This window comes from Melanerpes formicivorus, unplaced genomic scaffold, assembly GCF_026170545.1.
Source record: "Melanerpes formicivorus ecotype bairdi unplaced genomic scaffold, bMelFor1.0.p_v2 SCAF_13, whole genome shotgun sequence".
NCBI classification, from domain to species: Eukaryota; Metazoa; Chordata; class Aves; order Piciformes; family Picidae; genus Melanerpes; species Melanerpes formicivorus.
Window position 1 is genome coordinate 11,410,468 of NW_027142365.1, and position 18,937 is coordinate 11,429,404.

The 18,937-nt window shown below is 46.6% G+C and overlaps 1 protein-coding gene across 2 annotated transcripts in view; it reads right to left on the reverse strand.

Annotated features, from left to right (window-relative positions):
* Positions 1–10,887, reverse strand: part of MYO3A (myosin IIIA) — a 116,543-nt gene extending 105,656 nt beyond the window's left edge. The window contains exon 1 of one of the 2 annotated variants that reach the window (XM_068146102.1): positions 10,767–10,887. Coding sequence is in view for 1 of the 2 variants with exons in the window: in XM_068146100.1 (XP_068002201.1) it covers positions 8,702–8,719 (18 nt within the window). In the remaining variant the exon portion in view is untranslated. Of the gene's footprint in view, positions 1–8,701; positions 8,723–10,766 lie in introns of those variants that run through there. The other variant, XM_068146100.1, reaches the window with a different exon arrangement.
* Positions 10,888–18,937: the final 8,050 nt, after the last annotated feature.

The window sequence follows — 18,937 nt, forward strand, 5'->3', positions numbered from 1 at the left end:
TACCACGATTTCAAAGGGATATGGCATGTGTGGGTTGAAAATTTGAGGCTGGAAATACTCCAGTTACTATTCTTGGACAATTTCAAGTCAGGAAGATCATATAACATGCAGAATACTTCCAACAGAAACAGAGAATATCTGGAGCATTCTTTGTTCTGCTATTTCCCCCCCTCCCCCTATTTTACATTGTTTCAGACATATTAGGAGCTTGCTGTCAGCCTAGATTGTCCTCCTTGGAGCCAGAGGTAACAAGCACATTGCCAGACTTCACACACTTCACAAATCCACACTTCATTAATCCCAAAGAGCTGCAAAATAACACACAAACAAATAAACCCTGGGGAAAAATGTCTTTTTTTCTTTCAGGCAAAGAAAAGAGAGAAGTTGCCTGTATCACACCAGCTCCAAATGAAGAATGGCAGCATGATCTGAGCATAACCTGAGAAGTCTGGGTTGAAGTTTTTCTCCACTATTCTGTCAGCACTGTTATGACTTCCTCAGCCTCCTAATCCAGGGGCACACCATAAATGGGCATTATCAACAGTTCCCTACTTGTGAGCCTGTCATTAATCTCTGAGGATGTTCCAAAGATAGCACTGGGAGGATTTGGATTTGTCCTCTTCCTTTTCTTTTTAATCCAGTTAGGGAGTGTAGCAAACAGTGACACAAACAGGATTACATTTTGAGGGGGCCCGTGCCTGGTGATGTGAGCAGCACACGGACAGGCCAAGCTCTGTTTACTGCTCTGGAGCTGGCTCTCTTCCCAGCTGCTCCTCCTCTTTTCTGGTTGATTGTAAACACATTTGAGAAAACACCTTGGGTTTGGGGAAATTACAGATTAAAAAAACAATAGTAATTTAGAACCATGGAATGGCTCAGCTTGGAAGGGACCTCAGAGATCGTCTACTCCAACCTCCCCACCATGGGCAGGGACATCTCTCAGCTAGACTCAGCTGATCAAGGCCACATCCAACCTGGCCTTGAACACCTCCAGAGTGGGAGCATCCACAACCACTCTGGGCAGCCTATTCACCACCCTCATACTGAAGAATTTCTTCCTAAGATCCAGTCTAACCCTACTCACCCTCAGCTTCAAACCATTCCCCCTTGTCCTGTCTCTAGACACCCTTATGAAAAGTTCCTCTGCAGCATTCCTGTAGGATCCCAAAGGAGGTATTGGAAGGCAGCTCTAAGGTCCCCCTGGAGTCTTCTCTTCTCCAGACTGAACAACCCCAGCTCCCTCAGCCTGTCCTCATAGCACAGATGTTCCAGCTCTTGGATCATCTTTGTGGCCTTCTTCTGGACTCAGTCCAACAATTCTGTGTCCTTCTTATGCTGGAGACACCAGAACTGGAAGCAGTATTTCAGGCAGGGTGTCACAAGAGCAGAGCAAAGGGGGGAAAGCTGTGTGCCAGCCTCATTTTTAACCTTTTGTCTGTCTTTCTTACCATATCTGTGTCCCAATTCTCTAGCAGTTCATCATATTACTTCCAACACTTCATTCTCCTGAAGCATAGGAATGACAACCTTGTCATCTTAGCCAGTAGCAGGAATGGAAGCAATTCTGTTCCCACAGAGTACTTCCAGAATTTCTGTGGTTTCTTTAGAGACCCAGCTGTCACTGGGGCTATTTGAAATAAACCCACTGATTTTTAAACACTGAGGGAGATTTAAAGACTGCAGCATGAAAGGCACCAGTACATTATCCATCCCAGAATACCTTCAAATCAAGGCAAAGAATTTCAAACAATAAAAGGCTGTTAAATCATCAAGAGTTTGGTGTTCCTGGCAATAGTAATTGCCTATGGACTATGGCAGCTGGTGAGCTCTATGGTCCCAACTACTCTATCCACGACCATCGTTCTTAGTCATTTATAACTTCCCCTTCCATTATAATTCCTTCCATTAGCTGCAAACTTTACCAGAAAATACTTTTGCTTCCCAAGATAATCTTTAGGACCAAAACTGATGGATACAGACTCCCAGTGGAAACATATCTGATTTTAAATGGGTTTTAGGTTTTTTGACACCTACAAGGAGCCATTTTCCAACCTGGCCAACAGTGGCAGGCTGCTTTTATAGATTCTTAGGACTAATATAAGCTATCTAGCGTGACTGGCTTTGGTATTTCATAGCAGCTGCTGTAGTTAGTGAGGATCCACATTTAAGAAGATAGTTCATGATACATTCTGTCAAAAATACTCAGAAGGAAATCAAGAGAAACTTAATAACCCCCCATGTTTTTCCCCCACTACAGCCCCAGTTCTCAAATGAATCTTACCTATGCTATAGTGTGGTTTAGTTCCCCTTCCATGTGACCAAAAAAAGTGAACAAACTCTACAATGAAAGGATTACAGAGCTTATAAAGAACTAAATGTCACAGAACACGTTTTGTAGATTTGTCTGTAATTTCTACATCAGCTAGCACTGGTTTTGTTGCTCATGTACACTTACACCTCAGATGGGATGAGGCTGGGTTCGGGATGACCTGTAAGTCACCACATCCTAACAATGTATGTTGTCTGGAGTAAAGAAAACAATTACATAAGCTTTGAATAAATAAGATTTAAACTAGATCAAAAAGCCAACATTAGAAACCCCAAAGCCAACAGTCCAAGAAAGCTTCCTTTCTCCTTGACATTATCTGGGCAGCAAAAAAGACCCTGCTCTGTGCTTGTTAAATAATACACCTTTGCAAAGCTGAGGTAAGCTTATCTGGCTGTTCTTTAAAACATTTAAGTTGCAATTAGTGTAATGGTCCAGCAGTTACTGTGTCTAGCTGCTCCTCAGTGCCAGAATTAGATCTTCTGCTTGGCTTTTTAAATTGTCTTTTTGAGGAGCCATTGTAGATCTAACCATGTGGAAGGTTTCAGAAGAGGAAAAAGGTCCTTATGAAGGTTGTCTGATACAAAGGTCAAGTGGCATAAACTTTGCTCCTTGAACTCAGCAGCCTTTGCAGCTGCTAATGCTGAACTGGCCCTGAGGAATGGATCACACAGAGGGAAATTTAATTTCAGTACCCTCTAAACTGTAAGCAGTATGTAGGTGGGAGGTTTACCCTTACAAAGTCCTGTGTGAGCTGAACTTGGAAGTAGTTTTCACACCGGAGAGCAGTGTCTCAAGGGATAAGAGAATGGGAAATGGGGAAAATGTGTTTCCTGAAGCACTGTTGCACTCACTACTACAAAGCTAAGCACTGAGAACAGCTTTTCCTGAGATGTGATCTGGCCTCACTCCCAGGCAGTCCTAATGACTGTTCTTGACTTTGCAACCACAATAATGTTCTCTTTGTCTAAGCTGTATGTACTACATGCAATCACTTATAATAACTAATTCCATTTGTACCTCCCTCTCCTCTCCTTACACACCTGTGTACCCACAAACACACTATTTGAAAGGCCAGATGAATTCTCAGGTCAGATATCAAGCCAGTCCCCGCTGAAGAACTAGGATGAGGCCTTTGCACAAGGTTGGCTTATCCCACCTTTGCCTGCTACAGTGCTTCCTGTACCTCTCTCTGATGGAGCTGAAACTCCTCACTGCTGCAGCCCCAATGCTGGGCTGGGGAGCTCACAGCTTCAGTTCGCAGCTATGGAAATTTGGTCTTCCCAAGTTTTATTTGGCTTCAGAATAAAGGTGTTTTCTGCTGTTGCCACAGTCTCCTGTGTGGAACAGCCTCAGCACAAGCCAAGCCTGTGTCTTTTCCCCAGACACACTGGTTAGTCATTGCTTTCACACACAACTGAGACAACAATTTCTGATTGCTTTGCTAAGCCGTGGAGGTCAAAGCTGCTGCTGCCAGCCTGTGCACTGCCCTCCTCAATCAGCATGGCTGGTGCAGAAGAGGTTGCTTGTTCCCAGAGATGGTTTTGTGTCCCGAGGTTCTAGCTTTGATTGTGGCAAGCGCCTTACTTAGCAGGCACCACAGGACACTGAGGGAAAGGGAAATCAGAACAGCAGGGGGAGGCTGGAGCTCACTGCAGGGGTGCAGCAAAGAGCAGGGCCACCCACCGACTCCCCTGCTTGCATCTGACAATTGAGCTTGGATTTCTACCTCCAGTTCTGCTTGAATCCAAAAAAAGGAGCTGTGTGTAGCAAGCAGAAAATTGCCTATAAACTTCCCACAAATATAAACAATTTATTTTTCTTGTAATGGTACTGCAGCTCAGGAGAGATTCAACATCTTATCCCACATCTTGCCTTGCAATGCAAACCTCCTGATTGCTCTCTTTGTAAGTGCTTGGAGAATGTGGACCCTGATTCTCTGCTTCCAGTAGCTGTCTGACTTGAGAAGGGGCTCCCAGAATCATTATGGGAAAGCTGCCCTATCTGGCTTCATGTGCAGAGCCCTGCTGCATGCAAGTAACCAACTATGGATGAGGGAGGTGATTCTTCCCCTCTACTCTGCTCTGGTGAGACCCCCACCTGCAGTACTGCATCCAGTTCTGGTGCTTCCAGCATAAGAGGGACATCAGACTGCTGGAGCAGATCCAGAGGAGGACCACGAAAATTCTCAGAGGGCTGGAAAACTTCCCCTATGGGTACAGGCTGAGAAAGTTGGGGCTGTTCAGCCTGGAAAAGAGAAAGCCCCAGGAAGACCTTAGAGCAGCCTTCCAGTACCTGAAGAGGGCCTACAAGAAAGGTGGGAAAGGACTTTTCACAAGGGCTTGTAGTGACAGAACCAGAGGCAATGGATTGAAGCTTGAGGATGGGAAATTTAGACTAGAAATTAGGAAGAAATTCTTTCCAGTGAGGGTGGTGAGACACTTCAACAGGTTGCCTAGGGAGGTTGTGGATGTCCCCTCTCTGAAGGTTTTCAAAGCCAGGTTGGATGGGGCCTTAAGCCACCTGGGCTAGTGGGAGGTGTCTGTGCCCATGGCAGGGGGGTTGGAATTGGATGATCTTTAAGTTCCCTTCCAACCCAAACCGTTCTATGAATCTGTGAGGGAGTTAAGTATGACAGCTTTCTAGCTGGGGAGTGGAGGTGCGTTTCTGATTCTTAGATGCCCCTGTTGAGATTTACATTCCTAACCCTGATCATGAGATCAAGGTAACAGTGAAACTTGTGTTGGTTTGGAAGGGGCTGGGGACTGACCCTTGACAAGCAGTGTTTTAAAATGGAATACAGTTATTGCCCTTACTACACCTTCAGATACAGGACAACCATAAGGAGCAACACTTTACATTTTCTGGCACTTTTTGTTCCTAGGACTTCTGGATATGCCACAGTCCACATGCACCTCATCAGCCCATGGCCAAGCATGTGGCAGCAGGCAGGAGAGGTCTCCATGCTTACAGACAGCAGGTGAAGATTTCAGTGTTGCAGCCTGATACAGAAGACCCACTGCACAGAAAGCACCAGGGCACCTCAGCTGGCTGTCTGAGGAGCAAGGCGTGGGATGTGATGTGTTTTGCATCTGTTATGCAACAGAGAACAATTTGCCAATTAATTCAGGTAGTGTTAGGGAGAAGAGATAACATGTCTTGGATTTCCTTCTCTTAATTTATTGAACAGCTAGGCCCTTGGGACTAATAAAAAGTGTTTCATCAGCCTGCAGGAGATCTACAGTTTCAGATAGAGCAAATAAATAATAATAAAACCCCCACATCTGTGAGAAAGGCAAAGTGTTGTTAACTGATGCAGGCCATGTACAAAGTGCATCTCTGATGGAGTGTTCAAATAAATGTCCTCTCTTACCTTTAAACTGTACTCCCTGGTGGGCAAAATGATAAACAGCAAGGTACATGGAGTGAGCATTGACTAATTTGTTGGAGTAGATGATCTCTAACTGTTGGAGCAGATGATCTTTAAGGTCCCTTCCAACTTGAGCCATTTTATGACTCTCATTTCTTACTCCTTTACAGTGACCAGCTAGGAGAAAACAAGGTAGGAAATCATCTGTTTTCCACCACTGTGTGCCAGAAGACTTTAATTTCCTTGGCACTTCTTACATGGGACAATGTCCTAGGACCCAGGTGACAACCTGAAGTGACTTAGGTCCCAAACCACTACTGAGGGAACATGAATGTAGAGGACTCCATTACTTTGGGTGTCTACTTAGGGGATCCTTGAGGCAGTAAGTCACAAAAGAGGAACTCAGTTTCTTTCTCTCTGCAGCTCCATTAATACAAACTGGAAGAACAGGTAATACAATAGAAAGTCTTTGGGCTTGACAGTAAATTCTCAGAATCTTCTCACTTTCAAGCTAATAAATAAATCAAATGTTCCTTATTCATGAAGATGGCAGTGCCATCTTACAGTGCCTGTTCTGCTGCCAGCTGCAGTTTAACTAAGACAGGGGAGGGGGTTAAGTTGTTTGGGTTTTTTTTCCACTTAGAGGCAGAGGGCTTATGGAGGTACTGGCAGCTCTAAATGCAGTAACATTTGCCTGCAAAAGGGTGTTTGAAAGTGAATTAATCCAAAGAACTGGGGGTTTAACCAGTTCTGGTTTATACCATATTTGAGCCTGCCAGATGGAAAGCCTGTTCCTAAGCTCAGATGATAATGCATCTCCTGATGTGTAATCTTCTTGTGCAGGCATCTTAGGATGGCTTCATCAAGGAACTGGTGGAGTAATTGTCAGGAAACTGCTTGAAAGAGTCCAGGGCAGAGACACAAAGATGCTGAAGGAAGTGGAACATCTGTCTTATGAGGAAAGGCTGAGGGAGCTGGAACTCTTTAGGACCCTGGGGGGTGACCTCATTCATGCTTATAAAGATGTGAAGGGCAGTGTTGGTAGGATGAAGCCAGGCTCTGTTCAGTGATGTCCAGTGACAGGACAAGGGGCAATGGGTGCAAGCTGGAGCAGAGGAGGTTCTACATGAACATAAGGAAACACTTTCACTGTGAGGGTGCTGGAGCCCTGGAACAGGCTGCCCAGAGAGGTTGTGGAGTCTCTGCTGGACATGTTCCTGTGTGACCTATTCTAGGTGATCCTGCTCTGCCAGGGGGGTTGGACTGGGTGATTTTTTGTGATTGTCACTTAGAACAATAAACCACTGCCCTGCCTTTTCTTAGCAGGGGCATTATCTCTTTTTCTTTCAGTTCAAAATAGGCAGCTGTCTTCAGTATCTTAGGAGCACATCCCCAGCTGTAAAGTTTGTTTCACATTGGGCTGAGTTTCAGTCTCTGTTTTACCATGAGACTTGGGACTGAAAGCTTCAAATCAAGCTGTAGACACATCTGTTTTCCTGGTGAAGCAATCATGCTTTCTTCCACAGAGAGGAAGCTGCATCCTCTGATATGAGAGATGGGTCATTTGTCCTACAGGAAAGTGAGAGCTAAACAAAACCTGTTTGCTTTGCAAAGTGGATGATGTGGCAGTCTGTAAAAACCTTTGGTGCTGAAGTACCTGCTGGTGAAGCCCCCAGCACAGACTGAGGTTCTTGCAGGCAAAGACTCAGTGACAAATTAGAATTATGTCCAACCTTCAGCCTTCAAATAGCTCCTGGGAATTTAGTGTGATTCATGTGGCTTCCAGACAAACCTTGCCTGCAGGAGCTTCATTAAGATTGTCTGGAGCTGCTCAAAAATTCATTCCACCTTCTGTCACTCTTCTGTGTCTCCTGTACCTTTGTCACCCCAGATCAGAGTCTCAGGTTTGTCACAATCCAGGTTGGTTGCTGTGGATTTCCTCACCAGCACCTCACATATGGCTTTTGTTCTTCAGATAGCTCAAAAGCATAGAATGGCTCAGGTGGGAAGGGACCTCAGCTGCTACGGATGCAGCAAAGAACAGGGAGCCCACACCACCACTTTTCATCACTCTACACCAGTCTGTAGACAGTGTATGGTTGTCTCCAGAGCAGATTTAGGTTTGCATTGCTACTGAATGACCTGGCTCAGAGCTGTCAAGAGATTTTTGCAAGCAGATCCTATTAATGCTAATGGGAAAGTGACAAATTAATCTCTCATGTACAGATGAGAGAACAAATCCATGCAGCTGCAGAGTAAAAATACTGTCAATGTTTTTGGAGCCAAGGATCTGTGGGACACCAAGGGACAGAAAAGCCAAGTATCAGCTATTCAGCAGTGATTTGCTATGTTGTCAGAGGTCTGACCACTGCTAACATGTCTTTGCATCCAAGAATCACCACAACAGCTTTTCTCTTACTCACATCTTGCTGAATCATCTTTCCTGCCTACATTAAATATCCACTGAACTGAGGCAAACCTTCTGTAAAAGTCTCTCTTCCCTAAAGCAAAGGAGGGTTCTCTATTAGTCCTGGCTGTGTTTTCATGAACCAAGATAAATGTGAGTTGTTACCACACTCTTAGAGCACTTAGCCAGGTTTCCAGGCTTGAAGAGTCAAGCAAAGTAGAGCAGTAAGACGCCTGCAGACAGCACACACAGCATCTCTGTCACTGGATCATAATTCCTCCACTCTGGGATTAAATTCCAGTGGAGCTTGTCTTGTAAGTCTTACAGAAAGTAACTAAAGAGAGGCTATATGGAAGGCTATCATAATTTGGCATAAGGATGACAGATCACATTTAAGGGGTCTCTTGATTCCTGTCATGCTGAGCTTGTAAGTACAGACTGAAGTGTTAGATTGCACAAGGAAGACATCCAGGGGGTCTGTCAGCTGTGCCCAGCCAAACTTCTGCTTCAGTGTGCTGAGTCCTCTTTCTGAAATCAAAAGTCTACAACTCAAAGCAAACTTTGTAAGTTCATAAAATTTCTTATAGCTTCTACTTACAAATAAAATAGGCTGCATACCAGGGAGAAATTCTTTACAGTGAGGGTGGTGAGAAACTGGCACAGGTTGCCCAGGGAGATGGTGGATGCCTCCTCCCTGGAGGTGTTCAAGGCTGGTTTGGACGAGGTCTTGAGCAACCTGGTCCGGTGGAAGGTGTCCCTGCACATGGCAGGGGGGTTGGAACTGGATGATCTGTAAGTTCCCTTCCAACCCAAACCAAGCTATGAAAACAATAGTTCTTTGATGAGTAAGAGATGCATATGCAGATGAATCTGCATTTTATATCTGCCTATACAAACAGTGATGGTTCCTGGTATGTACACAAGCTGCCCTTCAGAACAGTCACTGGGTTGGTTTGGGCATTGCTTGGCTACCTGGAGTTCAGACCCAGGATGATGTACACACTTGTCCAGTGATTCATTTCCCCCTAGTAAAACTCAGCTTGAAGTACCACTCAATACCAAGGTAAATCAGAACTGCAAATGCTCTGAGCAGCTCTGTCAGCTTACCCACTGCACAAATATTTGCAGAGAGTATCCCAAAGGCCTGAACTGGGAAGCTCTGTGTAGGAAGCTGCTCCAGTAAAATGCTCTGTTCTAGGAGTGGGTTAGACTAGCACCCAGCAAATGATCTGAAACAGGCTGGGAAACTGTAATGCTCACAGGCTAGCAAGGGTCTTGGATTCCAAGAATGACTTCCATCCACTCCCAGTGTTTTTTTAAAGTGAAGAACTAGGGGAGCTCATAGTGCACTGGACCTGCGTGAAGGTCTTTAGACTGAATGTCACAGATGCTGCAAGGGTAATCGCAAGTTAACAACACACATGCATGCAGGAGAAATTGCTTTGGCCACATGTGAAATAGAGACACTACCAGCTGAATCAGTAGCAGCATTTCCAGAGCCAGGAGACATGGGTGCAGTTTCAACTTGCAGCCTCTGAATGAAGATAAAATTTCAGAAGGGGCTGTAAAGTGGCTCACCTTCCTCCACATCAAACCCTCTCTTTGCTCTTTTCCCAGAGCAGAAGAGAGAGACAAGAGCCAAGACATCAAGAGCCTTTCCTGTGGAGAAAGGCAGCCCTGCTTTAGAAATCACTGGTGCCAGAATCACTTTTCAGACAGGCACTGTCAAGACAGGAGGGAGATAATGGCCAGCAGTGAGTAGGGAGTAGTGATTATATTTGTTTTTTGGTGCCTCTCCTGCCTGCAGCCCAAATCACCCTGGCCCAGCAGAGGGCAATCCCAGCAAATAGCTCAGGAAATCAGAGCTGGTGCTGGGGTTCAATTCCTCAGGAAAAGGTGAAGGTTGAAAAAAGTCCTAGAGCCACAGCCACCCGGGCTGCCTGCGCCTCCCTGTGAGCCCTGCTGCCTGCACCAGCCCTGTGGGTGAGTGGTGCTGGGAGCAAGGAACATGAGGGAATGGTCCTCTCTCTACTTATTTTGGGTCAGCTTGGGACCACCTCAGGAGCTTTGTTGTGGTTCAGAGGGTTGATGGAATCAGGCCCTGCTGGAAAAGTCAGCCAGATTGTACAGACATGGGGATATGGAAGGACTCATCCTGAGAGGACTGTAAGTTAAACCTTCTTAATGTCCCTTTTTTTTCCTGCACACTTCACTTTTACAGCTTCAAATCTTTGCTAGGCCTGCCAGGAAGAATCTTTGCAAATAAGAGAAAGTCAGAGCAGCTTAGCAGTCAGACAATTTCTCAGTGCTTATTTCCTGTACTAAATGAAGTAACTCTACTTCTACCCTTCCAAGTACATTGAGGGCACATTTCTGGCACACTCTGGTATTACCAAGCATTTTCCTCATAAATCACATTAGCCAGACATAAGCTTTTTTTGCTTGTGACTAGAATTCAATGGAATGTGTGCAACCCCTGCTCACCTACACAGGTATTTGTTTGTGTATTATTTTAGGCAGCTGATTAGCACAGAAAAGCAGAGATAGCACAGAAATCATGCAATACAAAACCTCACTGCATCACTTTTTGCCATAGAAGGGAAATTAATTGTTCTTAGCAGTATAAACCTACATGTCAAATCACTGAAAAAAATACAACATACCTATTTGAGGTAATCTTGCAAGAAGGCATTTGGCATTCCCTCCATCAGCAGCACTGCTCAGCAAATGACTTCAAACAGTTGCCCTATAGTAGACAAACCTGCTGGAGACAGAGTCATGGATGAATGCTGTAAGGTCTGCAGTCTCTTGGCCAGCCAAAGGTGATTAGCAGCAACACAGACTTGTGCACTGTTCCTTAAAAGCTGCTGTGCAAAGCAGGCTGGACAGGGCAGAGATGGTTCCAGGAAGCACCATTACGGGGAGACATATAATATTAGGACTGGGCTGTCTTCTAGTGCCATCCCTTGTTCCACACAAGAAGGAAGCGATCACCTGTGGTGCCTCGTGATTGTCACACAGGCCATCACTTATCCCACAGCACCAGTGGGTGCAGGAGGGAATATTCAGTGTCCTTTGAGGTACACCTCCTCACATTTGATCTCTGACCTACAGTGACAAGATAGGATCCAGAAGAGCCATCAACAAGGGTGTGCAATTGCTGAACTCTTCACTCCATCTCAGGAGTAAATCTACTGACATGCAAGTCTTCAGGTAATGATCCCCTCCAGGCTTCCCTACAGGTATGCATGTATCTACAAACAAATCCAGAATGCAGAGAAAGGAGTATTTGATACCATCTCCCTAAACATCCTCTGTCATGTCTGTGTTCATCAATACACAGTTAATTCAAGTGTTAATGGGATTTAAGAACTGCTTAAACCTGAGTTCATGGTGAGCTACTTTGCTGGCTGGGTTGTGATTTGTGTTACAAAATATCATTTCAGGGGGGCCTGGTACCGAGGCTGAGGGGGGTGGCTCGTTTGCAGAACAAAGGGTAAAATGTTCAGACTGTTGTGGCTTCAAAGAGAGCCTTGGATGAACCTTCCCAGGACCACGGAATGGTTGCCTTGGATAAGTCCTGAGCAGCTGTGCCTGTGTGAGCAGATGAGTCATTCAAAGGACACAGGAGAAAGACCCCTATGACCCCCCAGAAAGACCCCTACCACAAGGAAGCCCAGGAATTTGCTAGCACTCATTATCACTGCCTTCTATTAAGCATAAGCATGCATATGTAGATGATGTAGCTATGTGGCCAGCAGGAGCAGGGAGGTCATTCTCCCCCTGCACACTGCACTGGTTGGGCCACACCTTGAGTGCTGTGTCCAGTTCTGGGCCCCTCAGTTTAGGAAGGAGGTTGAATTGCTGGAACACATCCAGAGAGGGGAAACAAGGTTGGTGAGGGGTTTGGAACAGAAGCCCTATGAAGAGAGACTGAGGGAGCTGGGGTTGCTTGGCCTGGAGAGGAGGAGGCTCAGGGGAGACCTTCTTGCTTGCTACAACTACCTGAAGGGAGGGTGTAGCCAGGTGGGGATTGGTCTCTTCTCCCAGGCAGCCAGCACCAGAACTAGAGGACACAGTCTCAAGCTGTACAGCAGAGGTTTAGGCTGGGGGTTAGGAAGAAATTCTACACAGAGAGAGTGATTGCCCATTGGAATGTACTGCCCAGGGTGGTGGTGGAGTCACCATCATTGGAGGTGTTTAGGAGGAGACTGGATGGGGTGGTTGGTGCCATGGTTTAGTTGATTAGATGGTGTTGGGTGATAGGCTGGACTCCATTTCAAAGGCCTCTTCCAACCTGGTTAATTCTGTATGAAGGGTGGGGATTCCCTTGTCACAATGTCCCCTTCTCAGGGATTCTTCCTGTAGAGAAGTGTGACCGAGATTTCCAAGCCAGCTTGAACTTTTTTCTCCTCTTCATTTACTACCATGAAGCACAACCACCATGGAGAAGATGCAGGCTTTTCCTGTCTGTTCTTTAAGAAACTTGTCTTATGATTCATAAGAAGTGATTCTCACTTTCCACCCTGCCCCTCTTCCTGAAGGCTTCCTGGTCAGAGTTGATTGATAAGTGAATGCATTTGCCAGATATACTTTATTACTTTTTTCCTCCTTTCCTTCCTTATTTCTGAAAAGAAGCAGTGAGGGGGAGGAGGTGGTCTGTAAGTGAGGCACAAAAGCAGAGATTTACTGGATAATGAGAGCAGACTCAAGGGGCCTCTAGGTCAGAACAGTGTAATGAGCATAATATCATCTGCCTAAACAGCTCCTGCTCCACCACCATCATTCCTGCACCCATCCCAGAGCCAGGGGCAAGACCCTCACCAGCCAAGACACCACACAGAGAAGCTCAGCCCCAGTAAGGAGACCCAGCCAGCACCCATGGATGATATTGAAGTAGTCATCAATACTTTTCCTACCTAACCTGGGGGCCACCAGGCCCCCCGGCCTTTGTTGTCACCACCACCAACACCCAGTGTGCACCAGGGGCACTCACCAGTGATGAGAGGAGGATCCTCCAGCCCAGATGGGCTCAGCTTGGGGCTTCTGCCTCTCCTGGGGGGGTTAAAAAGGTGAGTGGGTGGGGAGAGCCAAGTGGCCACACCTGGGGTGGGAGGAGACTCCAACAGAGCCCAGGTGCTCTGGGATTTGAGGAGGACAAGGGGGGAAATGGGGCAGGTGAGGGACATTTAGGGTGTCAGCTAATGATAGGACTATGGGGAATGGGAAAAAATAGAAATGGGGAGATGCAGATTGGATGTTAGGAAGAAATTCTTCCCCATGAGGGTGGTGAGACACTGAAACAGGTTGCCCAGGGAGGTGCTGGAAGCCTCATCCCTGGGAATTTTTAAGGCCAGGCTGGATGTGGTTCTGGGCAACCTGATCTAGTGTGAGGTGTCCTTGGCCATGGCAGGGGGGTTGGAACTTGATGATTCTTGAGGTCCCCTCCAACCCCAACAATTCTATGATTCTAAACCAATTTTGCAGTTTAGGCTGGATGTTAGGAAGAAATTCTTCACAGAAAGAGTGATTGGCCATTGGAATGTGCTGCCCAGGGAGGTGGTGGAGTCACCCTCCCTGGAAGTGTTTAAAAAGAGACCGGATGAGGCACTTAGTGCCATGGTTTAGTTGATTAGCTGGTGTTGGGCAATGGATTGGACTTGATGGTCTTGAAGGTCTTTTCCAACCTGGTTAATTCTGTGATTCTGTGAAAACATTTGCTGGGCTGCATCAAATGAGGTGATTCTGCCCCTCTCTCTGTCACCCTTGTTCTGAACGTCTGTTCTCACTGGAAAGAATCACACAGGGTGTTTCACACTGCCACTAAGCCTGGGAACAGTTACTGCAGCAGACTGGAGCAAGCACAGAAACCTCCCTTAGTTTTATACAGTCAAATACCTAAAGTCTCTCCTGGCAGCTGGTGACTCCCTGGTTTTCACATGAGACCTGCCCAGGGGCAGTGAATTGGGCTCAGTGTTTGGCTGTTGCGTTCCACCTTTGAACTCAGTAAATCTCTCATCTCTTAATCTCCTTTTCTGCAGGGACTGGCAGCATGCCTGGGTTTAAGCAGAAGCAATGCCAATTATTTTGCATTTTTGGCTTTTAGGTTTTTGGAAGATTTTTTTCCCTCCCCCTTTGTTTTAGTTTTAATTTTTAGGGCCCTGCTCTGACCTGGCCTTTGGGTTGCCCTGTCTGATATTCAGCTGCTCTGACAGAAACAGGAAAGAAAACGAGATGCAGTCAACCCAGCCTGTCTCACAATATGGAAAGCACTTCTGCTGGGCACTGATGAGACCCCACCTGGTGCACTGCATCCAGTTCTGGCACCCCAAACACAAGAAGAACGTGGAGCTGTTGGAGCAGGTCCAGAGGAGGCCATGAAGATGATCAGAGGACTGGAGAACCTACCCTATGGGAGCAGGCTGAGAGTGTTGGGGCTGTTCAGCCAGGTGAAGGCAAGGCTGTGGGGAGACCTTAGAACAGCTTTCCAGTAGCTGAAGTGGGCCTACAAGGGTTTGTAGTGACAGGACAAGGGGCAGTGGCTTTGAGCTGGAAAAGAGGAGATTTAGACTGGAGATTAGGAAGAAATTCTTTGCAGTGAGGGTGGTGAGGCATTGGAACAGGTTGCCCACAAAGGTTGTGGATGCATTGAAGGCCCAGGTTGGATGAGGCCTTGAACAGCCTGTTCTACTGGCTCTTTATTTGAAGGCAATTTGCCACTTCACAGGAAGAGGACAATGCAGAGGGCTCTCAAAAGCAAATCCATGAGAAGATGGTCTCAGAGAAGTCTAAAAGGACATTTACTCCAATCCTCTGGAAATGTTTTGAATACTTTTTGGGAAGAAACCCAAGCACTACATCCTGTCAAAGCACTGGGGCCAAGAGGTGAAAGCCTGTGCCCCGCTGTGGCTGGTTCCTCAAGCAGGTTTGTGTCACCTGGTGATGCAGGTCTTACTAAGCTACAGGTGACACCAGCAGAGCAGGCACAGTAAAAGCTGACATTGCAGTAAAGACACAAAAGAGGTCTGAATGAGCAAAACTGGTAACAGGCAAGTCACACAACAGAGAAGACCATCACTGAGAAGAAGAAATGTTTAGCTGCCATCCAGGAAAGGAAGGAAAAGGACAGAGAAAAGCCTGGGGTTGGAAGATGCAGTGGGTAAAGCCAAATAGAGAAGCAGTTGCCATCAATTAACCAGTGACCAAGTACCATGGTCAACTGGAAGATATGAGAGGTATCTAGTCAGCCCCTCTGGCATTGTGTGAGGAAGCCATGAACACTACCAGGACAGCAGGATGTAAATGCAGACAGGATTTGTGCAATACAGGCAGTCACAGTATCACAGTATCACTAAGGTTGGAAGAGACCTCGAGGATCATCGAGTCCAACCTATCAACACAGACCCCATGACTAGACCATGGCACCAAGTGCCACATCCAATCTCCTCTTGAACACCTCCAGGGACGGTGACTCCACCACCTCCCTGGGCAGCACATTCCAATGATGAATGACTCGCTCGGTGAAGAACATCCTCCTCACCTCGAGTCTAAACCTCCCCTGGTGCAGCTTGAGACTGTGTCCCCTTGTTCTGGTGCTGGTTGCCTGGGAGAAGAGACCAACCCCTTCCTGGCTACAACCACCTTTCAGGTGATTTAGAACTTTTTTGTTCCCCACTGAAATTTTCCAAACCTCAAAGCTGTGTCAGCTGTAATGGGACATCACCTTCAATTTGAGACAAATCCTACCAACAAACCAAACTCACTCTGCTCTCTTCCCCCTCCCGCCCCCCCAAGCCCAAACACTAGCTTCTAGATCATTTGGCTACACAAATTACAGCCAACATGAAGCAGGGCATCTGTGACAGAGAGCCTGAGAACCCCACCTCTGCAAGGGGCAAACAGAGATCCAGCCCAACAGGGTGAGTTTTGGGAAAGAAAGAGACATAGCCTGATGCTGCCAGTGATGAGTCTTTATCACACACTTCCACAGGCCTCACAAAATATGAAAAATGTGGAGAAAAAAGAAGTCAAAAGCAAAAAATCTATGAGAATCATTAATCAATGATAAGGAACTGAAGGGGATAAAACAAATCAAAAAGCACAGACACTTTGACACTTTATCACATAAGACTGGGATAAAACTTAATAGGAAAAAAAGAGGGGAAAAAATCAAAGGAAAGGATCTTATTAGAACAGTTAACTCCTTCTGTCATAAACTGTGAGGGCTGAGCATAAACTGTGAGGGCTGAGCAAGGGTGGTTCCTGCACCAGCAACAAGGGGCTCTCACAGCTGTCTGGTTGGGCAGCAGTGGAAAGCTCTCAGCACATGCAGGTTTCATCAGTTGCCCACCACAGATGGTGATACAGAAATCCACAACTCATAGATTTGTATAATGGTTTGGGTTGGAAGGGACCATGGAGATCATCCAGTTCCAAACCCCCTGCCACTGGCAGGGACACCTCGCACCAGACCAAGTTGCTCAGGGCTTCATCCAACCTGGCCTTGAACACCTCCAGGGAGGAGGCAGCCACATCACAGTGTCACCAAGGTTGGAAGAGACCTCAAAGATCATCGAGTCCAACCTGTCACCACAGACCTCATGACTAGACCATGGCATCAAGTGCCATGTCCAATCCCCTCTTGAACACCTCCAGGGATGGTGACTCCACCACCTCCCTGGGCAGCACATTCCAATGGCTAACAACTCTCTCAGTGAAGAACTTTCTCCTCATCTCGAGCCTAAACTTCCCCTGGTGCAGCTTAAGACTGTGTCCTTTTGTTCTGGTGCAGGTTGCCTGAGGGAAGAGACCAACCCCCTCCTGGCTTCAGGTACAACCCCCCTTCAGGTAGTTGTAGACAGCAACAAGGTCACCCCTGAGCCTCCTCTTCTCCAAGCTAAACAATCCCAGCTCCCTCAGCCTCTCCTCATAGGGCTTGTGCTCAAGGCCTCTCCCCAGCCTTGTTGCCCTTCTCTGGACACATCCTCCCTGGGTAACCTGTTCCAGTGTCTCACCAGCTTGACTGGAAAGAGTTTCTTCCCAATCTCCAGTAATATCCAATAATAGTAACAACTGTTCTATATTTTCCATACTGAAATCATTGCCAGGCTAGGGATCAAAGTGAAACACTGTGTGACTCAGGATTAGTATTGCAAGAAAATCTAATAGCTGAGGTCAGGAGAAGGGATTCTGCCCCTTTGCTCTGCTTTTGTGAGACCCCACCTCAAATACTCCATCCAGTTCTGGTGTCCCCAGCATAAGAAGGACATGGAGCCAGTCCAGAAGAGGACCACAAAGTTGATCCAAGGGCTGGAATATTTCTGCTATGAGGATAAGCTGAGGGAGCTGGGGTTGTTCAGCCTGGAGAAGAGAAGACTCCAGGGGGACCTAGAGATGCCTTCCAATAGCTGAAGGGAGCCTACAGGAAGAACATTTCATATGGCTGTCTAGCAATAGGACAAGGGGTTTCAAGCTGAGGGAGAGCAGGGTTAGACTGGATCTTATGAAGTTCTTCTAGTGTGAGGGGTCCCTGCCCATGGCAGGGGGATTGGAACTAGATGATCCTTGAAGTCCTTTCCAACCCTAACAATTCCATTATTCTATGATGAGACTCTGGAATAGGCTGCCCAGAGTGGATGCCTCCTCCCTGGAGGTGTTCAGAGCCAGGTTGGATGAGGCCTTGATCAGCTGAGTCTAGTTGAGAGATGTCCCTGCCCATGGCAGGGGTGTTGGAGTAGATGATCTCTGAGGTCCCTTCCAACCTAAGCCATTCTGTGACTATTTGATTACAAGTGAAAAATGAGGCTTATTACTCATGGTAATTTAGTTGCTTTGTGACTAGGGGACTCCCAGCCATACAAGCACCCTAAAGCAGCTCTTTACAAGGAGGAAGGAGTAAACATGATCATGCAGCTGAACTTCTCCATTTGCTGCTGGTATGCCTGGAGAGCAGAAAAGAGAACAGCAAGCCCTCAGTGCCCAGAAGCCTCTTTTGGGAGAGGGAAGCCCTTGTTTATGTAAAATAGGCATTGCCAGCAATTGAGCAGCAGCTGCTCCCCACAAGTGTTTTAATTGCCACGGCACTCTTTCAATTACTAATCTCTGCTTTGTTCCCACCTCTCCGTGGACATGCTGTAGATTATTATAATTGCTCTGATGGACAGCATTCGAATGGCCTCTCTTAGCACTTCCCTAGCTGAGGGACCCTCAGAGCGTCTATTAGTGACACCTGCAGGTGAAGGAGGTGATGGTGGGGAGGGCCCCATCACGTATCTGCTGCCAGCAGACATCCAGACAACTGAATTCTGAATAATTGCTCTCTTTTTGTCTGTGTCTCTTTCTGTCTTCACCCACACTCCCCCCCCTCCTTTTCTTTGTCTCTTTCCCAGACGTAAATATTGAGCTCAGTAAGCTCAGTCATGCTCAAATCCTAAAATAAGCTTCTGCAACATTTGGGCACATTCTAAGCTATTTTGAAACCTGGCATTTTACAGGCAGGGAGTTCCTTATATGCTTAATGCTGGTAGTTTGTACTTTGCTTCAAATACTGGCATTTCCAAAGGTGTCAGGAGGCTTCTGAAACAGTGGGTGGCAATACAGAGGGGGGGTAAAGAGAGAGAGAGAGAGAGAGAGAGAGCTTTTCTGTGGCCTTCCTGACCCCTGCAAGCTGTAAAGATCAATGAGAGAATCAAACCAATCAAGGGGTACCAAGAAGTTTACAGAGGCTAAAAATGGAACTCAGGGATGCAGTCACTGATTTATTGCCATGGAGTGATCCCAAATCATAGATTTGTAATTCCATTGTTTACCATGGAACTCTTTCTTTTCCTTAAAG